Raw genomic sequence first — 21,385 nt, 5'->3', positions numbered from 1 at the left:
CAACATGGAGCTCTCGCTGGCTCAAGGTGTCCTCTGCTCAGTGGCCCAGTGACGAGCACGTCTGCCTCACAGTTCAAAATTCCCGGTTTAAATCCACCTGGCTCCAGCCTTCCTGTGTGGAGTTTGCATTATTAGGATTAGTGTCATTACAGTATTGTGAAATGATCTTCTCGAGTATGTACTGTGAGCTACTTCTATTTGTGGCACGGAGATCCTCATTACTTTTCAAAGTGCATTTCTATTTTTAAAAAACTACCTCCAGTATTTTTACTGCATTTTTGATGTAGTTGGTGTACCTAAAAACAATCGAGATGATGGATGGATACTCCAGGTGAGGACTTTTAAATTAGGTGACTATTCTACCTTTATGCCAACCCAGGTAAAACTGTCTAGAACGGACACTGCTACAGCATAAAGCATTTTAGCAGACCTTCATAACTATTTAGGTATCCTATACTAAAGAAAATGCAATGCACGCAACATTTCATGACCATTGTTTTAGGCAGTACCAAAATATGTTTTATTATCCTCGCCAGGCTGATATTTGTCTTCTTGTCTGAGTGCTTTAGTGACATATTGATTCACTGGAGTGATGCAAAATGAAGTTACATAGGAATAACTATGTTTTAGAAAAATTACCATTATCCATCATTCTTACGTCCTATTCTATGTTTAGCACACTAAAAGCCAGAAACAAATAATGTGGAGCTCAAATTTATTTTTGACTGGAGTGTTCTCTCATAGAGATTTGTGGGGGGAAAAAAGCCGAACAACTAGAACTGTCAGTTTGCAAACTGTAAACAACCCCTTACATTTGACTATTTCTACACAATATGGTTTGATTGTAAGTGTCATAAAATATATACCCACTGTGTGCAAACTGTCCTTTGTGTGAAAACAGCATAGACATATACTGTGCACATGGGAGGGAGCACACATTTGCACATCTCTCAAGTGTTTGAGGCACACTTTTGCCGCAAATCACTTGCATACGCAGTGACTTGTACTTGAACACAGAATTAATTGTTATTTTTAAGGTTGTATTCTCTAATGCGGTTTTTTATTCTGTGGTCTATGCACATGGGCAGTTTTTTAATCCTTAGTTTTACATCATCACTGTCGTCAGCGTCAGAAGTGCTCCACTGAGTACAATCATCCAGTCAACAATTAAATAAAGGACATCTGTTCAGCCTCCACTGTCTCCTTTCAGTGCCATCCTTCTTCCTCCCATTATAAAAATGTTACCGGAAACAAAGGCTCATAAAACATTTAACACCACTTGGGAAACACAATGACAATGTAGACATAAACACTTGAACACTTCATCACGTGCATCTGGAAAACTGTCATCCATTTAGCAACTTTAAAATTAAGAAACAAGTATACACTAGTTTTGACTGATACTGTCTGAATGATTTAACAATTCATTGCATATTCCGCTGCAATCTCAAAGTTACTTCCTCATTTGGCTCTTTGGGTTATTGACTGTTCTAGTTAAGACATAGTACGCCATTGCACATTAAGAGCCAACTATAAAACAATGAGTAGCATAAAATAATATTGGACAGAGAATAACATTGGACAGAGGTCCATAGGTGGGAATACATGTTTTGGCACACCCCTATATATATATATATATATATATATATATATATATATATATATATATATATATATATATATATATATATATATATATATATATATATATATATATATATATATATATATATGTGTGTGTGTGTGTGTGTGTGTGTGTGTGTGTGTGTGTATTGTGGCATCACGGTGCATGTCAGCCCCAGAGTTTGCGTTGCATGTTCTCCCTGTGCCTGAATGGCCATTCCGGCGTCCTGCTACATTTTAAAAACATGCATGGTGCGTACATTGGACACTCTAAATTTTCCATAGGTGTGGTTGGGAGTGTGAATAGTTGTTTGTCTCTGTGTGCCCTGTGATTGGTTTGCAACTGGTTCTATTTGCGAAATTAATTGCGTCCAGAAGTCATTTCATAACGTGAATTTTCATACGTTGAGACACTATTTACATAGCTTAATCTGTTCCAAGCCCCCAAAATCTCCTTAACGCTTTCAAATGACAATATTAATTTTAGCATTTGACAATATGAATTCAGTTCATTTGTCTGCTTTGGGATGCCACTGGTGGTGGGCAAGAGAACTTTGTTAAGGTGGTTTTATTTGCATATTTTTATTTTACATTTCCAGTGAACGAGGCATCATTTACAAGTCCACAGAGAAAAAACAATGTTTATTTTTGGATAATTATGAGCAAGTAAGTTAAGTTTAGTTTAAGGTCATACAACATCCATCTTGAGTTACAGTATGTTGTTCACAGCAGAACAAAGTGATATGTAGGTGTGTTATGTGACTATGCGCAATGTTAGCAGTAGCTAATTTCAATTTTATGTTTGTTAGTTCCATGTAGAGAACTGTCGGTGGAAAGTCTGGATGAAGCGTGTAGATGAAAAGTGCAAGACCACAGTGAACATCAGTGCAAAGAACTTGTGTCCCTTGTGTGTGGACAAGCGGGCGTATTCATAATAGAAATGTATCAAAAACTGTAACAAATACATATTACAATTACCGACTCCAGCGAGGGCTGGTGTCTCGTGTCTCATTACTATACACCGACAATTGACAATACTTTCGTATCATGAATTTTTATTTAGAAAGAGACAATATTTCCCTCCACAAAAATCAGCTTTAATCTGATTTGTTGCTCACGCAACCCAAGGCTGAGATGGGACTGGCCCTTTAAGTCAGAATGTCACTGATTGGACTGATGTTTAAGTGCGTTTACGTTCTTCTGCTAGAGCACTGATGCTTCTGTTTGGGGGTCAGATCAGTAGCTTCACCACAGACGCACACACGCCCTGAGAAGAGACAACATGAGCACAGTTTCAGAATCTTTGGTTAGAAGTAGCAGATCCCTGCATGCAGCAAAAAGACACAAGACTGTCAGGAATAATTCCAGAAGGATTTATTCAGCCTATCAGGATCACGATCAGGGGTGAGTGAACATCTAATACTCCTCCGACCGATGAGAATCCAATTGGATATATTACACAGCTAGTCACAAAGACCTACCAAAAGTCATTCCCCTGTACTATATAAATGTATGTTCTAATTTTTCACCATTAGAAGAGCCTCCTTCTCTGATCCATCAATACAAATAATTGGCAGGACATAACAAATAATGACTAAAAATAGTGGACACTTATATTTGGATTTGGCTCATGTGTACATTACAGTAGCCTATCATCTTGCTGCAACATGTTTGAAGCAAATAATTATTTTAACAGGATACAATTCTGTTTGTAAAATTTGTGGGTCATGATGATCAAATTTTGAAGGATGTTTAAAAAAATTGACGTACATAAATACTTAACTATAAGTAAAACCCACTCGTAATTATTGTGAAATGTCTCGTGGAACTTTGAGCTGTGCATCGAACATGTTTGGTTTGTTTTTGCTTCTCAAGGTTCTTAAAAAAACAGCAACAACACTTGGACATGCTGGATCTGTGACATGCACATATGAAAAGTATATATATATATATATATATATATATATATATATATATATATATATATATATATATATATATATATATATATATATATATATGTATATATATATATATATATATATATATATATATATATATATATATATATATATATATAGAGAGAGAGAGAGAGAGAGAGAGAGAGAGAGAGAGAGAGAGAGTGAGAGAGAGAGGCGGTCACTTATCCCTTCAGTGACTTAGTATGATTGGAATAAAAACATTTCATAAAAGCATGATTTATGACACCATGGCTGGAGAAATCATATACAGAAGCAAACAGGTATTACCGGGTGGTGCATCACCTTAATCGTGTACAACACAGGCTATTTTTTTAGAGCATTTAAACATCAATATGATACTGTCAAAACTTAAAAACAAAAGGCAATTTAAAACTTTTTGTACACCAAGCTTAAACAAGATAGTACGCAAAATAACAAATCACAGTTTAATATAAGGTAAACAAGACGGTCATGAAATCAACTATTTATTCAATATAGAAGTAAACAAATCTTTTTCAATTTTTCTTGAGAATAGGCCTACTGGCGACAGCAACTCAAGTTTCTTTGAGTACTTCCATACAATCACACAGCAACATTATTTACACAGTGCAGAAGAGTGAATGAATGTGTTTTTCATTATTTGTAAAGTTGTCATTTTATTTATTTATCATTAATTAAAGGTGAACGAAACAATATTACAAATACATGTTCAATATGAAAATAAAAATAAATAAAATTCTTGCACACAGCAAAAGGCTGTCTTCCAAACATTTATTTCAACACAAAATCCATTCTTCTTTCTTTCCTCAAGAAGACTTCTTGTCTGTCCCAGAAAAAACAAACGATATCGCCTCACACCGACTTGGGCAGGAGGTGGACTTACATATCATTAAAGTGCAAATACTAACAAGGTAGTTCTATCAAATGAAACAATACAGTAATAAGAATCTTAAAAATAATGCCCATACGTTGTTTCCAAAGAAGTCCTCCTCCTTCCACCCAAGTCCGCGTTGGCGCGATCTCGTTTGCTCCCCCCGGGTGAACACAACAAGCGATCTAATCGGAGACCAAGCAGTCAATCAATGTACTTTTACTAGCTCTGGTGGCCTGGCCTTGTGGCACATCAAGCAATGAGAAATTTGGAGCAAGCAAAAAGTTTTTTCTGTGCTCAAAATCCATTGTTGCTCGCTCAAACTCTTAGTCCGACATAGTCCGACACCACGGCTGGAGAAATCACATGTACGCATTACTGGGTGTTGCATCACCTCAATCATGTACTACACGGGCTATTTTCCGGAGCATTTAAACATCAATAAACCCGCATCAGCAATGAAAACTTATCACTACACGTAATACGTGATATACATTAATTCAATGTGAACAAAATAAAATTCAAAAACACATTGGAAATTAAAAAAAATAAATTAAATGCTTGCAATCACAGTAACGGATGTCCCCAAAACATTTATTTAAATGCATAAAAAGTTGGTTGCCTTTTTCCTCAACACATTGTGGGTTAAAAAAGTGAGTAAGTATTTTTAATTTTTCTGCTAAAGGTCCCCAGCTCTGGCTCTGGTGTTTTTTTCACTGCTAGTGCAGATCGACCAAGCGACACCATGTATCTTGGTTGCTCTGATAGCGCTGCCTCCCATCCAATCCATCCAAACACAGGGCGCGTAAATGTAATGTTCAACGTAAGGCCTTCTAGCTGGCCTTACAGCCACCAATCTAATGGCAACTGCCTATTAATGCCTGCACCATACATGCACACACACACACACACTGCAATTGGCTGGCAACCAGTTCGGGGCCTGCCCCCATTGTAAGGATAAACCGCAAAAAATAAAAAAGGTATTTGGGATAAGCGGCTCTAAAAATAGATGGATATATACAAAATACAATATAAATGACATCTCTTACAGGAATGTAACAGTCAAGCAAATGATCATGCACAACATGAAAAGAACTGTCTATTGTACAAAAAAAGCTAAAGTAATTGCAAGCTACTATCTGTTAACTGTTAAATAATAGAATTATTAAAATATGGCAGTTTATACTGTATCCCACTTATGCCTTTTTGTTGACCTTAATCTGAACACTGAATTGTATTCAAGATTTTCTCAATTATTTACGCTGACTCTCTTAAAGCCTCAAAGTGATGCTTTAATGGATTACGGACAGACTATAAACAAGGATGCTAATGGGCATAATTCCACTCCATCTGACTCCACAGTTCCTCTCATGAAGAAGACAACGATGAACGGGTGGACAGCGATGATCCTGAGGAGATGTTCCAGAACATTCAGTACCAGAAGGAGATCATCGCCAACATTCGGACAAGACCCTGGCCAATGAGACGCAAGCTCAAAGTCTTGAAGTAAATAAAGATTTTACTGTAAGGTTAAGAACGTTTTGTAATGCCATTGATTTGATGCACGGGTAGATTATTTAAATTTAAATTATGATTATGATTATGATTATCGGTCAATCGAGAAAACAAAGAAGACATGTTGATCAAAGTGGATTGTAGGTGATTGTGAATTTGATTTCAAGACATCACAATCGAAACCGTACATTTGTGAATAATTGCATATTTATCATTAAAACAAGATTATGCACTAGTGTGCTATTTTAATATTTTAATAACGTTCTCGATTGTTTGGGAAGACAAAAATATTTCGAGGTCAACTTTATTTCAACGCTCATGCACAATGTGATTCAAAAATACAAACAAAAATTAAAATGTGTACAGGCAGAAGCCGAGCTTATTAAACTAACTGTCGTTATCATTATTGATTGATTTTTCAATATCACCCCATACAGATTCCATTATCAGCAAATACAGTTCAAACACCACCTCTTTTGGAGTATTAAATACTAAGGCACATTTACTTGGATGTGGTCAGGCACTGCTTTAAAAATATTTTATGAAACTGAGGAGAAAAATGATGAGTGAACCAAGTAGACCTTTATTATGGTCTACCTGGTGTGAGTGATTGAATCTGAGAGTTTTTGCTCTTAAAGGCCAAAGGAATGCAATTTGCATGTGATTCCAACCTGCACTTTCTACAACGTACAACGTTGTTGCTGTGATTGCCCTAAAATATTATTGGAGGTACTCCAATTACTCTAGGACTAGTTTCGGTCCTTAAACCTTCTATTTTCCTTGAGCCCTGAAAAGCTGATATCTCACGTTGGTCACAATGATGAGGAGTAGATTACACTGCAGGGGTCCCTTACCTTTGGATCACCACGGACCGGTCAATGCTTGTGATTGTTATTGTGGACCGGTGGGAGGAAGCCACACCGTCCGTCCTCACTACAAAATGTAATATCAAAAACGGCCAGAGGCGGCGCCAAAAAACAAAGAACAAGCCAAACGAAGCAAAAATGAATGAAATGTTAAAGAATCAACTAAATCAGGTCTGACACATCATTATATCGGGTGCGGTCTATGTGGCTCGGTACCACTTGATCCATGGACTGGTACCGGGCTGCTGACTGATGGTTAGGGACCTCTGCTTTACAGAGCACAATAATTTTGGTAAGTTTGTTTGACATTTTGCTGCATCGCTGTTCTCTTCCCACTGGAGCCTACTTTGAAATGAACTCACCAGGGTTTGTTCCTGCTGTCCACCCACATTCCTTGTGCTTGTAGCCTCTTGATGTTCGTCCACATCCTTTTCCCTCAAATCTTCTAAAATGTTTGATGTGTTGAATAGGGCCATGTCAACTCCATCGCTCACAATTTTTGCAGTGCAAATTTTGCATATTGCAATTGTACCGTAGAATTGTAATTTTATGCTTGAATGCTTGCAAATTGTTGATATTTTTTTCATTGAGAAATGATAGTTTGTTTTCTGCAACATGAAAAAGCTGCCCCGGTTTTGGTTAAGAGGGTTCCGCTTAGGGCCAACAAGATACAATGGCCCCCGGGGTTCCAGCGTCCCTGTCTTACATTTTTTTCATGTTGCGATGTGGAATGCTGAGTTTTTTTTATCCCCTCTTTACGGTATTTTCCCCACTTTGCGACAAAAACAACGGTCATGACCCTAGGGGGTTGGTTGAATTTGTGTTGTTTTGTCTCCATCTGCAGGCCTTTTTAGGTAATTGCACTTATTTTCAGTTGCCATCAATGCCTCCATGCAAGGCATCACTACAATACTGGTCTGCTATTGGTATAGCATAAACCTCATATATATATATATATATATATATATATATATATATATATATATATATATATATATATATATATATATATATATATATATATATATATACAGTATATATGTATAGATATATATACACTCACACACACATACAGTGGACCACTGTGTTACAGCGTCCCTGGCTTACTTTTTTTTCGTGTTGCGACGTTGAATTTTTTCGTCGTTGAGTTGAGTTGAGTTGAGTTTTTTTCGTCCCCTCTTAACGGTATTTTTACGGCTTCCCGACATATAAAACTGTCATGACCCTAGGGGGCTGGCTGTATTTGTGTTGTTTTGTTTCCATCTGCAGGTGTTTTTAGGGATTTGTACTTATTTTCTGTTCTGACGCCTAACTGCCTCCATGCAACGCATCACTACAATGCTGGTCTGCTATTGGTGGGCCTCACTCGTTTTGAAATGGCGGAAATGGTAAAGCTTTGTTCTATCGCGAGTGGTTACAAAACCGTATTTGTCGTGCATTTTACTGCTTAATTCAAACTTGAATGGGTTAGCCATGGCTCCCAAGATTGCTAGTGATGTTAAAGACAGAAATAAGAAGATGATTTATATGGAAGCGAAGCTGGAGATAACAAGGGGGACTCAAAACTAAATAAATCCTTTCTATATTTTTTATTTATGATGTTTTCTGATTGTATACATGTATATTATATATACGTAGCACTCACTATACTATTATGGTACCAATTTTTAATATGTCTGTACAATTTTGTTTTTACCTAGGGTTCTAAACGCATTTTCTATTTAACATATGTTTGGATTGCCCACCGTACGGTGAATTCGCCTTATGAGCCCAACCGCGGAACAGACTAATCTCGTAACACGAGGGCCCACTATATTTTGGCTCGACCTGACACACAAGATGCTGTGTTCATGTTCCATATTAAAAATATAAAATATAAAATATAAAAATATAAAATGTCAGTTTGTCAGCTAGTTATTTATTGATAATCACTGACGCCGATACCACTATTTTATCGGGGCCTCTTTTCACACCAGTATTGGTAGTGTTATTATTATTATTATTATTATTATCATTATTATTGTTTCCAAATATAATCATCTTATTGAAGACCCAAACATACACAAAAACTATAGAATTTGGCACACTTATCAGGGCTGGTGAATAAATTCATATTTTGTAGATGCCATGAACGATGAAAACGAAATGGCTGTCACACCACCTATACTCAAAATTACTCATATCGACCTATGAAATCACTAAGATGTAGAAACACTGCAGCCATATGGTAGTACTGTATGTGCGGAATATGAGCTATGAATTTTTGAATGACCATTTTTGGATTCTTTTTGAATATTCACAGGTTTCATATTTTTGCCTCCTTTTGCTGACCTATATGGTTCACCTGATCTACCGAAAATTTAGACTGTACCATCTCAACTCATGGGACAACAACTACAATAAAAATCTTGACGTTTTGAAATACTGTACAATGTGCCAACAAAAAAATAGTAATTTGTGGACACATGAAATGGACCTTGTCTTCATTTCGCAAACCACAACAACTAGCAGATCAATTCCATCATTCTGGTATGAATTAAATCAGGGGTTCTCATAGACCCTGTTTAAAAAGCAAATTTTCCATGGACCCCCTTTGCAAATGTTTGCGTAAAAAAAAAAAAAAAAAAATCATATAAGCCAAACATAAGTGCCCTTTTTATTCACCAACAGATTCAATTTGACAACAGGTATATTTCTTACTTTTCAACTATACGGAAGTTTAGAAAACAAAAATTGCAAATTGCACGCCTCCTCATAACAAACCGAGTCAGTTTCCCTCCAAAAGGTTGCTGCCAGTTATTTAGCTAAAAACAGTAGTAGAAAATAAAATGCAGCTTTAGCTTTACTGTCATCATCACCTTGTTAGCAAGCAATCGTACACACAAAACGCATTTTGACAAATTTAAGAATGCATTGAACTGGTTGAATTGATTGTTTTTTTGTTTTTTTTTTTGTAGAGTAGTTCCCGCGTGGGTTCCCTCCGGGCACTCCGGCTTCCTCCCACACTCCAAAGACATGCATGGCAAGTGAATTGGACATACAAAATTGTCCTTAGGTTAATTTGGGTGCCTGAATGGATCTTTGTCTCCGTGTGCCCTGCAATTGGCTGGCAACCAGTTCAGGGTGTCTCAGGCCTACTGCCTGAAGCCAGCTGGGACAGGCAAGCCTGCGACCCTTGTGAGGGAAAGTGGTAATAAAAAATGAATGGAGGAAGAGGAAGAAATTGACTAAATATACTCAATTTGCATAGATTAAATCAATCATGTAACTGAATTACAAATGATATTTCGTTCGACACAAAACCTTAATTAGATGCAAACAAGTATGCTATGCTAACATTTACCAAAACCGAATACCTAGCACAAACAAAAATGCTAAAGAGTTAAACACATACAAGGCAACGCCATATAATATGCAGAAAATAAAAACTAACATTAGCTAGCATGTTATCTACAGTCACAAGGTGGACCAGCAAAGGACTAATTTGGGGCATATTAGCATAAATGACAACATTCGAACGAAGAAAACACAACTCACTGACACTCGTGAGCCAAATCTCACAAAGATAAGGAACAACGGGTGTGCACCAACAGCAACCGCTCCCAACAGAAGCCACACCGTCCTTCCCCACCACTAAGTGCACAATCAACAGCGGCCAGAGTCGGTGCCAAAAAAAGACTAAGCCAAACAAAGCACAAATCTGTAACTGTTAAAAGATAAACTAAATCAGTTCCAAAACACCCAAATTATTTCACAGACAGTCCACGGACACCACTTCAAGAACCGCTGACTTAAAGCATTGGCTTAGCCTCTAAAATTCTTCTTTTTAATATTATTAGTAGTAGGATTATTTTACAGTATTGTATTGTAATTGAAAATTATGCAATTTAACCTAATTTAAACTGTTATAGTGTGTGTATGATTTTGCCCAACCAAGCAATTATGTCTGTCAGATTGATGAATCCTGAATCATAGTAATTAAAACAAGTATTTTATAGATGCTTTAGACAAACGTGAAAACAGATTAACTGTCAAATTTCACCAAATGTGAGCTGGAAACTAATACACAGTATCTACTAGAGAGAGAGAGAGAGAGAGAGAGAGAGAGAGAGAGCTTAATAAGATAGAACACTTCTCATGTGCTGAGTATGTGCCATTGATAGGAGTTTTTTTTTTTTTATGGGCAGTTTGTTATTACTGCAGAGGTTTATTGCCCTCATCAAGGAGGGGGAAGCAGTTCTGCATTTTTACATCCACTTTAATCTCAGGCTGACTGTGTGGGATCACTTTCACTGCAATAACAGCTCAAATACAGTATTATTCCACAAGTCCCTTTTTAAAACACATTTCCTCCAAAAATGCACTAAACATTGACCTGCAACTCTCACATAATGCCCTGCAGTTCTGTGGTTAAAAAGTCATTTTGTTATCCAGCTCAGCTCTCTGTCATTACTGGATGCAGTAAATTAATATGTGTGTTTGTGTGTGTGCGTGTGCGGGGGTGCATGTGTGTGTGTGTGTGTGTGTGTGTGTGTAGGTGAGCGTGCGTGTGTATGCATGCGCACGTGCATTCATGTAAGTTCGTGCACGTGTGGGCATGTGTATATTTTGTGTTGTTTTCACAAAACCAGCCCCCCCCCCCGCTTCTACCCGAGGACCACGGTCTCAGATTTGGAGGTGCTCATCCCAACCGCTTCACACTCTGCTTAGAACCGCTCCAGTGAGAGTTGGAGGCCTGACGAAGCCAACAGCACCACATCATCCCCAAATAGCAGCGATACGATGCTGTGAACCCAAAACCGAACCCCATCAATGTTTAGGCTGTGCCGTAAAGATAATGAAAAGAATCGGTGACAAAGGGTAGCCTTGGCGGAGTTCAAACCACACCAGTAACGAATTCGACGTACTGCTGGAAATGCGAACCAAACTCTGACATTGGTCATACAGGGACCAAACTGCCCGTATTAAGGCCGTCCGGTACCCAGCATCCTCGAAGCCACGCCCACAGAGTTCCCCGAGTCCACAAAGCACACGTAGGCTGGTTGGGCAAAGGAGTTCTTCAAAGTATTCTACCCACCACCTCACAATGTCCTGAGTTGAGGTCAGCAGAGCTCCATCTCCACCGTACCCAGTGTTAATAGTGCTCTGCTTCCTCCTCCTGAGGCATTGGATGGTGGAACAGAATTTTCTTGAAGCCAACCGGAAGTCGTTTTCCAGTGCCTCACCAAACTCCCTCAACACCCGTGTTTTTGCCTCTGCGATCACCAAAGCCTCACTCTGCTTGGCCAGTCAGCTGCCTCCAGTGTCCAACAGAACTTCTTCTTCAGCTTGACAGCATCCCTTACCACTGGTATCCATCAGCGTATTGTGGGATTGCTATGAAGAAGTTCCCAGCAGAACCTTATGATATGTTTGGGTCTGGCATCCTCCCACACTATGAGAGCCAACACACCACCAGGTGATCGCGTGACAGCTGCGCCCCTCTAAGTCATGTGAATTATTGTAATTATTGCAAATTGAGTTGGCATTCCACTGGGAGTGCTTGGAACAGTACAAAAACATGAAAGAATGAACATTTTTACAAGTTCCATCCTTGAGCTGAAATCTGAAGGGAGTGTTGTTGACCATTTTATATATTTCTGTACATTGTCCTGACCTCGGCCATTGTTCCTCAACTATATTTGGACCCCCCCCCCCTTGCTTCCATGCAAGGCGTCACTACAATGCTGGTCTGCTATTGGTATAGCGTAAACCTCATACCCCCCCCCTCCCCCCCCAGGAAATAGAAAAATCTTTGTGCCTCCCCATCGACAGGCTGACTATAAATAAGATTATTATCTATAGAAAATTGTATAACTATGCCTAAACCTGTAACCTTTTGAACATTAACGAAAGAAAAAAAGCAATCTAAATCAACTTTCAGTAACTCTTAAATGTTTTTACAGCATTTATATGGGTTACAGCTTAGTCTAAAACTGAAAAAATAAACCAAGTGCATCAAAGTGCCTGAAACAAAAAAAAACCCGAGACAAAACAAAACAAAACAAAAAAACTTAAATACTTCTTTATTGCAAATACACTTGACATGACAAAAACTTCATTTGCGCCCCTCCTGGCACTACCCCAGGGGCCCCCCTGACCTAAGCCAATAAATGTTGTAATTGAATGGAAACAACTGTTGTGCTTTTATGCTTTGAAAATCATCTATTGTCACCACCAAATATTCCATTTTCCGGTTAAGTTTAAAAGCTTTCCCTATTTGTTAACGATGATAACATTGAATTTAGAAATTTGACCTGAAAACTGACATCAACTCGATTAGGGATGTGTTTGGTTGTTCGAGGAAAGCAATCACGTCACTGGCCCCAAGTCCCATTTTATGTTCCACTTTTATTTACTTGAAACATTGTTGCATTTTTACATAAATACAGTACATAAAAAAAGACAGCAATTAAAAATACAGAATCTAGTGATTATTTCTACTTTTGTTAGCAAACGTTACATGTTGATTTTTGAAATTGCTTCATGGCCATTATGTTGTTTCTTTCCAGACATGCCAGAGAGATAGTACTGAAGTATGAGGGACGTCTGACAAGAACTAGAGGCTATCAAACTGCAGGAGCTGATGTATGTATGCATGCAATTATGCTGTCACACAAATATCACAACCATTTTGATTAGAGGTGTCTTTGCTGATTTGGGATTATGAAAAAAGACAATTTGTTGTTGGTGATTGTTGATTTATGAATCATAAACTATCTTCGCGCTTAGTTCCAAGCTCCCAAAGGCATGCTTAAATTCCCACTTAGGGAGAACGGATAAAATAATGATATTAATTGTATTAACTCTGAAGTTTCTTCATAATATAGGCCCTATGTATTTACCAAGGCAAAAATGGGGGATTTAAGCAACAATTATACCTTGTATTATTTATGTCACGTACATATTTAATTTCTGATAGTCGCCATCCGCCATCAATTTAATCTGAAAGTGTCTGGGAAGAGAAGTTCAAGTAAAATTATGCCATGCACAGCAGCAGAATGTTTGCTGAGAGAGGCTCTTTTTCGGTAATTTTCGCTCGACTGTAATATACAACCTGATGGTCACAGCAATAGAGAGTAAAAGATTACCTTTGGACAGGTTTCAGAATTTTCTTGATATACTTTATCTGTTTCTGTTTTACTGAGATAAATTCAAGTATCAGGAAGCAATATTGTGCACTGCAGTCATAGTAAATTTACGACCTATTGTTATTGCGCCGTTTAATTACAGTTACGGCTGCGCGGGCTCCATTAGCATAAATTTTCTTAAACCATACAGTCCAATGATGAATAATTAATTTTACTTTGGGCTCCGGTTGATTGAAAACTCAGCATTTCGATGTGACCTTCAATTATAATTTTCTTTTGGTGCAATCAATGTGTGGACTGCAGTCTTGCATAAAGTCACACACAAATGCCTAAAATAAAAAAAAAACACAGCTGGCCAGGAACCAAAAAAAAAAAAAAACCCCATGAAAAAAAAAATCATCTTTGGCATTTTAGCTTAGAACAGCTCACACGCATGTATGTTTATGCAGTGTTCCTTCATGGACCCATCACTACTACTAATATGACTACAAATATCATTACCACCATTAAAACTACTACCACTACCATCACCTCTACTACGATTACCACACCCACTACCACCACCACCACTATAACTGAATATACATATAGATGAATATTTATTTATGATAAGGAAGAGGTTGGTTTCTCGAACCACATTTTTTCATTCTGCAGATGCTGAAGAAAATGTCCCGAGTGCTTTATAACATTGTGGTTGTCTTCATTCCTTGGGAAGTGAGGATTAAGAAAATTGAAAGTAAGTGTCTTTGTTCTGTGTATTGTTAAAAAAAAAAAAATGTCACCTGTCATCAGCCTGTTCCAGCCCCAGTGCCTCCTCCAATCAGCTTCCCCCACCTCTCGTTCGTCTCCAGCTGCTTCGAGTTTGTGTAATTATTGTCCTGCTTATTTAAGCCCCATTTTAGTTACAGTTGGTTATTGGGTCATAGTCTAATGTCTAGGTTTAACGTCGCTGTTTTTGCCGTCCGCAGTAGGTGTTCCAGTTCTGCGAATTCCCTATCTCCCTCTTTTTGTCCTCCCCAAGATTTTGGTTTTGGTTTTTACTTCTGTTGTTACTTTCGATGCTGTGTTTTTTCGTGTTTCGCCCAGCGAGCAATAAAACCTTTTTGTTGTGGTCATCTCATCCTGCCTCCCTGCATTTTGGATCCACCTTCCCACACCTGTTACCATCCCACGTGCAAAATGAAAATTGATCTAAGTTCCATAAAATTGTCATAATAATGTTTTCTTCTCTGTTGTGAGGTCATTTTGGGTCGGGCGTTGCCTCGTACTTTATATTCCTTCGCTGGCTATTTGGGATCAACATTGTCCTCACCATTATGACTGGAGCATTCATAGTGTTACCAGAGGTCAGTATTGTGCGCTATGCATGCATGAATATTTTTCGTAAATAATTTTTTGGTTTCTATGACTGTTTAATATGTTAGATCTGAAGATATTTCAACTGTACTCTGTAGTTTGAATAATATTGTCTCACATTGATATGAATTGATGCACTTTTTTCTGTTTTAAACTAAGCTGTAAGCAGTATAAATGCCGTAAAAAAATAACAGTTGTTGAAAGTTTATTTATATTGCTTTTTTCTTGTGTTTCTGTTTAAAAGGATACATGTTCATACTTCTATGATTTTCATAGATAATCTTATTCATAGTCAGTGCTTGGAGTGGGCGGGGAGGAAAATTTTTCTTTTTCCTTGGGCAGGGGTCAGCAACCCAAAATGTTGAAAGAGCCATACTGGACCAAAAAAAACAAAAAACAAATATGTCTGGAGCAGCAAAAAAATAAAAGCCTTGTAATGAAGGCAACACATGCTGTATGTATCTATAATAGCTGTAATAGCCTACTATCAAAATGATTAACTACGAATACATAATGAGGCTTCATGATTAAATGTTTATTTTTCCTGCAGTGCATCCTGACACACCACATGACTACTCTGTTGTGCGGTGCCGCCTCAAGTTTAACTAAATTACAATATTAATGAATTATGTTTCATTGCTTTGATTAAATTAAATAAAGCAGATTTTAGAAGATTTTATTCATGAGGATTCGAAAAAAAACAAAATGGAACGTGCATAAGGTGGCCCTTAGCTAGGCAATAGAGTCCAATAAAACGTAGCCTGCATCCATAAAAATAACACATCAGCCACATACTGTACCTGCATAAACACGCAGTCTGTTCAATATCGATCACATCACTGGTAATTGAGTATGCTGGCGCTGAATTAATGTCCTTGATTTGTTGATCGGTGTTGCCTGCCATTTTAATCGTTCTTTCCTTCACTGTCTTGGCGGAGCGAGGTGTGTCTTTTTTTTTTTTTGTATTATCCCGGTTTTGTTTATGAAGTCCTTAAACTGGTGTTCTGATATGTTGATGAATGACTCCATGTAGTCACCAACTGTAAACGGTTTGCCACGTTTTATTGTCTCCCGGGTTGCAACGAAACTTGCAGCAGTCGTGGACTTGGAGATGCAATCCACTTCTTAAATATATTTTTGCATTCCTCTCATTTCTGCAGATGTAATGCAATCGCACTTTTTCTCTCATTGCCAACTGGGCACTCGACTATAAATGTAGAACGCCTTCCCTGAAAATGTCGTTCCACATTGCTATTTTTGTTATTTGACAACTTCTCGCTACAGAGCAAACATTCAGGCAATCCTTCTGCACTGGCAACGAATGCAAATGAGAAATGTTAAATCGTCTGTTCTCCAAAGTTATTTTTCTCTTTTCCCCTTTGGGATCCATGGCTCATGGCCGCCGATTTGTTTACGACGGCCACTTGCCTAGCATCCCGCCCTGCTAACAGAAACGCGTGCCTCAGGCTATGACGTAATTCTTCGTTGACAGAAATGTTAAAATGTAATATTTATTTTACACATTTTTACAGCATTGGAACATGTTAAGAATGTTTTTGTCATGTTTGTCCCCCTACAGAAACCACATTAAAACGAAAAAAAAAAAATTCTCCCCCATCTTTTTCCATTTTCAAACATTTTTGAAAAAGCTCCAGGGAGCCACTAGGACACCGCTAAAGAGCAGCATGTGGCTCGAGAGCCATGGTTTGCCGACCCCTGTGCTGAGGGGTGCTTGACAAAATATCATTGAGAAGCACTGCTCTGCAGTAAGATGGGGATAGAGAACAGTGCACATAAAAATAGCTATAATATCTCATACAGTCTATTATAAGAAAAGAGAAAGGAGTGAATAAATACAGTTGACAGCATATCGTAGTAATGGTAAAGCCACATGCTTCCCAGCATGCGTTAAACCCTTGTGTTACGTTCATATTGTTGTTACTCAGCAAGTGTTTGTGGGTCTGATGGACCCGTTGCATTTTGTGGCTTTTAATACCTTAAGTCAAACACTTTTATGTTAAAATACTGAACAGATGTTTACCATATCCCAATTACCAAAAATGAAAATGGGTCCCACAGATCCAAACACAATTCAAGGGTTAAGGGTTGCGTATTGTTGTATTAAGTCAAAAGCTGCAGTTGTGCAAGTATGTGATGTTTTTGAGATGGAAGAGCAATGAAACACAGGATCAAAAGACCATTGCAGCTGAAAGGACCGAGGAGTGCCATACAAGCTTGAAAGTTTGCTTAAGTGAGGAGTCAGCTTATTGAGTGACTGGGTGTAAACTGTGGCTGATAACACCTCCTAGAAAAATGTGCATCCTTTTACTGCTTGAAAGAATAAAGAAAAGGAAGAGCATCTGCAACTATGTCGCCCTGTAAACATTCATCCATTTTATACCCGTCATCCAGGGTCAGGTCGTGGGCAGTAACTTCAGCAAGGAAGCCCAGACTTCCCTCACCCCAGCCACTTTGTCCTGCTCTCCCGGTTGAATGCCCTGGAGTTCTCAGGCCAGCTGAGAGTCATAGTCTCTGTAGCGTGTACTGGGTCATACCTGGTGACTCCTGTCGGTGGAACATGCCCGAAACACCTTACCAGGGAGGCGTCCAGGAGACATCTTAACCAGATGCCTGAGCCACCTTCAACTGGCTTCTCTCGACGTGACTTGAGTTTGAGCCTCTACTGTAGGAGCGAGCTTTTCACCCTATCTCTAAGTGAGAGTCTGGACACCCTGTGGAGGAACCTCAATTTTGCTGCTTGTGTCCGAAATCTCGTTCTTTTGGTCATGGGTGAGGGTAGGGTTACATTGACCCGTAAATCAAGAGCTTTGCCTTCGAGCTCACCTCCTTCTCAACCACGGCAGACCACTAGAGTCTACATCACATCAGTCGCTGCACTGATCCACCCAGGGAGCTCCCACTTCATCCTGCCCTCACTGGCCAACGAGACCACGAGAAACTTAAATGCCTCCACATTGGGCACTCCATCCTTTTCCGACTGAGGCATACTCTACACCACAGGTGTCAAACTCAAGGCCCGCTGGCTAATTCAGGCCCGTCATGTCATTTTATATGGCCTACAAAAACAATTAAACTCAATTCCAAAATTGTAACTTTAACTTCTTGGTTTAACTAAAATGAGAGTTCGCAATATTTTGGAGTTTGTTTTGTTCCAGTAAATTCTACAATAAATCAACAAACTCTTATGCTTTACTTTTAAGTTTCAAAACAACTCAGCCAGCAATTTGTTATGTACACTACTAATGCTATGAGACCATTTAAAAGTGACTTGGGTTCCTCATTATATCGGTCCAGCGAGGGAAGTTGTAGCTACAAAATGGCCCTCAACAAAAATCAGTTTGACACTCCTGGTCTACACATAGCCTTGCCCTATCTGCTATATGTGTCAAGGCTTTTTTTTTCATCAAAACTGAAGGTTTCAAAAAGTCCGACCAAAGTGGAGATTTGCCAAACCCTCTGGCTCTGCGTTTACATCTAGCAAGCATAAATCGGAGATTTAAGTCATCACTCTACTCTGTTTCCTGCCGAAGACGCCGACGACGTTAAGAGACGGAAATTCCTTCTGCTAGCAAAGAATTGAATGAAACCATTGCCACTTGTAGCTCAGCATGCTTGTAAAGAAATAAAACCACACTATGCGGATTTGTGTAGCAATGATTTTTTTTTTTTTTTTTTAATAAACAAAGCCATGTGGAGGGAATTTTTTTACATAAGAGCGGGAGGGTGTATGTGGGTTTAGATACTGTCGTCCTGATTAACATGTAGACAAGGCCCCAAAAATATAGCTTTATTGGTGTATCGTTTCATTGCATATATTTTAACCATGTTTTAAAATGACACCGAAAGCCTAATTGCGCCTAATGCTTCGTCATCATTAGGTAAATGACTAGTTAGTCTAAAGCACTTTGAGTACCCAAGGTAGAAAAGCGCTATATGAGTGAAAGTCCATTTACCTTTTACCAATGTATGCTGGTGTTGTGTTGGCTCCAAATGATGGTGAGTAGGATGCTGGTTTTGGTTGTGATGGTATGAGGAAGATGGAGTTCCGGTCTGGCAGACCGAAATATATCGTAAGCGTGTGCTAGGAATGTCTGTCACAGTCGCTTGTGAGGAGTTTCTCAGACAAAGACAAAGCCGCATTTTAAGATCAAGCCAGAAATTGCAAGCAAATCTAAGCATATCTGATCTTTTAATTTTAAGGCTCAGTTGTGATTGGGCATGTAGCACTGGGGTGCTCTATCACTGATCATGGCCGTACTTCCTCCAGATTTGATTGAAGACGCAGTCTATGATGAGTGAAATGAGCTTTCACGTTACACTGGCAGCACTGAATTGGAGCTCACCATGGATTGACACCAGCGCAGCCCTGCCCAATATTAGTGCCTAGACCGTGTAGTTGCACTCCATTTTTGGTGTATTTCTAAATGGCACATTTCATCAAGGCTCTGATTTTCTGAACAGCCAAATTGAAGCAGTGTGTGCTTGGACTGTTTTTCAACAGTGCTGCCTTTTGAAAGGAAAATTTCTCGCTTGAAATCGCTTGATTTCCCCTTCAACTAAGTGATAAACCATTACGGGTCAATTTTCATTGACTGAAATACAAGTGATATTTTTATCATAAAAAATGATATATAGCTTTTGAAAAGGAGATCTTCCTTTGTTCATCCTCTTAATTTTCTCACAGTTGAATTTAACGAAAGTAGATACATTCATCGATACTGAATATACTGTATATTGTTGTCAAGCTTTATGAATCTGTTTTAAAGCTCAATAGGAATTCATTGTTGGTAGTTTCAAATGTAGTCTATTGGATGAGAAGACTCTTTCGAACAAAAGGCAATGAAAATTTATGATCACTGACAGAGACACAAGCAATTTCTCCACTTGAGTAATCTTATCTGTGATTTCCCAGTGCCACAGATTTGCTGCTCCATTGGCTAGGACAAAATGTCCTCTATGTCCATACCCTTGTATGAGCTCTGCATTGAGTCGTAACATAAAACATCAAACATCATGAAGTGCGATGTCACTTTATCATCGTCGCCCTCTTTTTTTGAAAAAATAAAAAAATGCAGCCAAGGAGAGAAGTTCCAGATATGTCAATTGGTCTCAAACGACTATGATTGTGACAAAATGCTGAGGGTAAATATGATTCTTGAAACACTCTAAATTATGCTGTGTTATTGAAGTTTTAATCCTTGCCATTCCAGAGTACCCAAAATGCAATAAACATCCGTCAATATAGGAACTTACACAGTTTATTTTTCTTCGCAGAGATATTTCAACAGCACCAGATTCATTCCCTTCACAATGAATGCAGATGTTTCAGACTTTTCATGGTCAATGTTGCCCGTGATAGACTGGGGATCACTCTCCTGTAATGTGATTAACCTCCAGTGTTGCCATGTACTCTTAAAGTACCAGGAACACACTGAAAAAAGTTTTAATATTAATTTTCCAATTGTGGCTGACAACTGAACACAAATCCCTTAAAATCCAATATTCATTCGCATTAAAAGATGGGCAGTATGGTGACCTAGTGGTTCATGAGAATGTCTGCCTCACAGTTCCTCACAGTTCGGTTTGAGGTTTGGATTTCGACACAGGCCTCACTGTGTGGCGTTTGCTATCTGTGAGCTTGCGTGTTTTGTTTTTCTGCAAATACAATCCTTCTCCCTCATCCCCAATAATATAGGAAAAAAACAGTACATTTGTGTGATTGTGAGTGGTGTTTTTGGTCATATTATCATATAGCTGGTGATCAATCCAATATGTGCCTTGTATATGCCCCAAAGTAAGCTAAACCCAATAAAGACAAACAGTACATAAAATGCATGAATGCCATCCATCCATTTTCTACCACTTATTCAGGGTCAGGTTTTAGGGGCAGCAGCTTTAGCAGGGACGCTCAGACTGTCCTCTCCTTTTCTACTTCTTTTGTCTGTTCTGGGAGAATACCAAGGTGTAGACACAGACATAGTCTAGGACAGGGGTCACCAACTCTGATCCTCGAGGGCACCTACCCAACATTTTTCTCAGTGT

The 21,385-nt window shown here is 38.6% G+C and overlaps 1 protein-coding gene across 1 annotated transcript in view; it reads left to right on the top strand.

Moving 5' to 3' along the window:
• The first annotated feature begins 204 nt into the window (after positions 1–204).
• tmc3 (transmembrane channel like 3) overlaps positions 205–21,385 on the top strand; it is a 43,021-nt gene continuing 21,840 nt past the window's right edge. The window contains exons 1-5 of the mRNA XM_088413307.1: positions 205–331; positions 5,818–5,961; positions 13,388–13,463; positions 14,621–14,702; positions 15,206–15,312. Coding sequence (XP_088269433.1) covers positions 312–331; positions 5,818–5,961; positions 13,388–13,463; positions 14,621–14,702; positions 15,206–15,312 — 429 coding nt within the window. The 5' untranslated portion in view covers positions 205–311. The remainder of the gene's footprint in view (positions 332–5,817; positions 5,962–13,387; positions 13,464–14,620; positions 14,703–15,205; positions 15,313–21,385) is intronic.

Source organism: Hippichthys cyanospilos, chromosome 4 (genome assembly GCF_059441005.1).
Source record: "Hippichthys cyanospilos isolate Australia breed blue-spotted pipefish chromosome 4, RoL_Hcya_1.0, whole genome shotgun sequence".
In the NCBI taxonomy this organism is placed as follows: Eukaryota; Metazoa; Chordata; class Actinopteri; order Syngnathiformes; family Syngnathidae; genus Hippichthys; species Hippichthys cyanospilos.
Note: the sequence above shows the minus strand (reverse complement) of the source record. Positions and strands in the feature narration are given on the sequence as shown.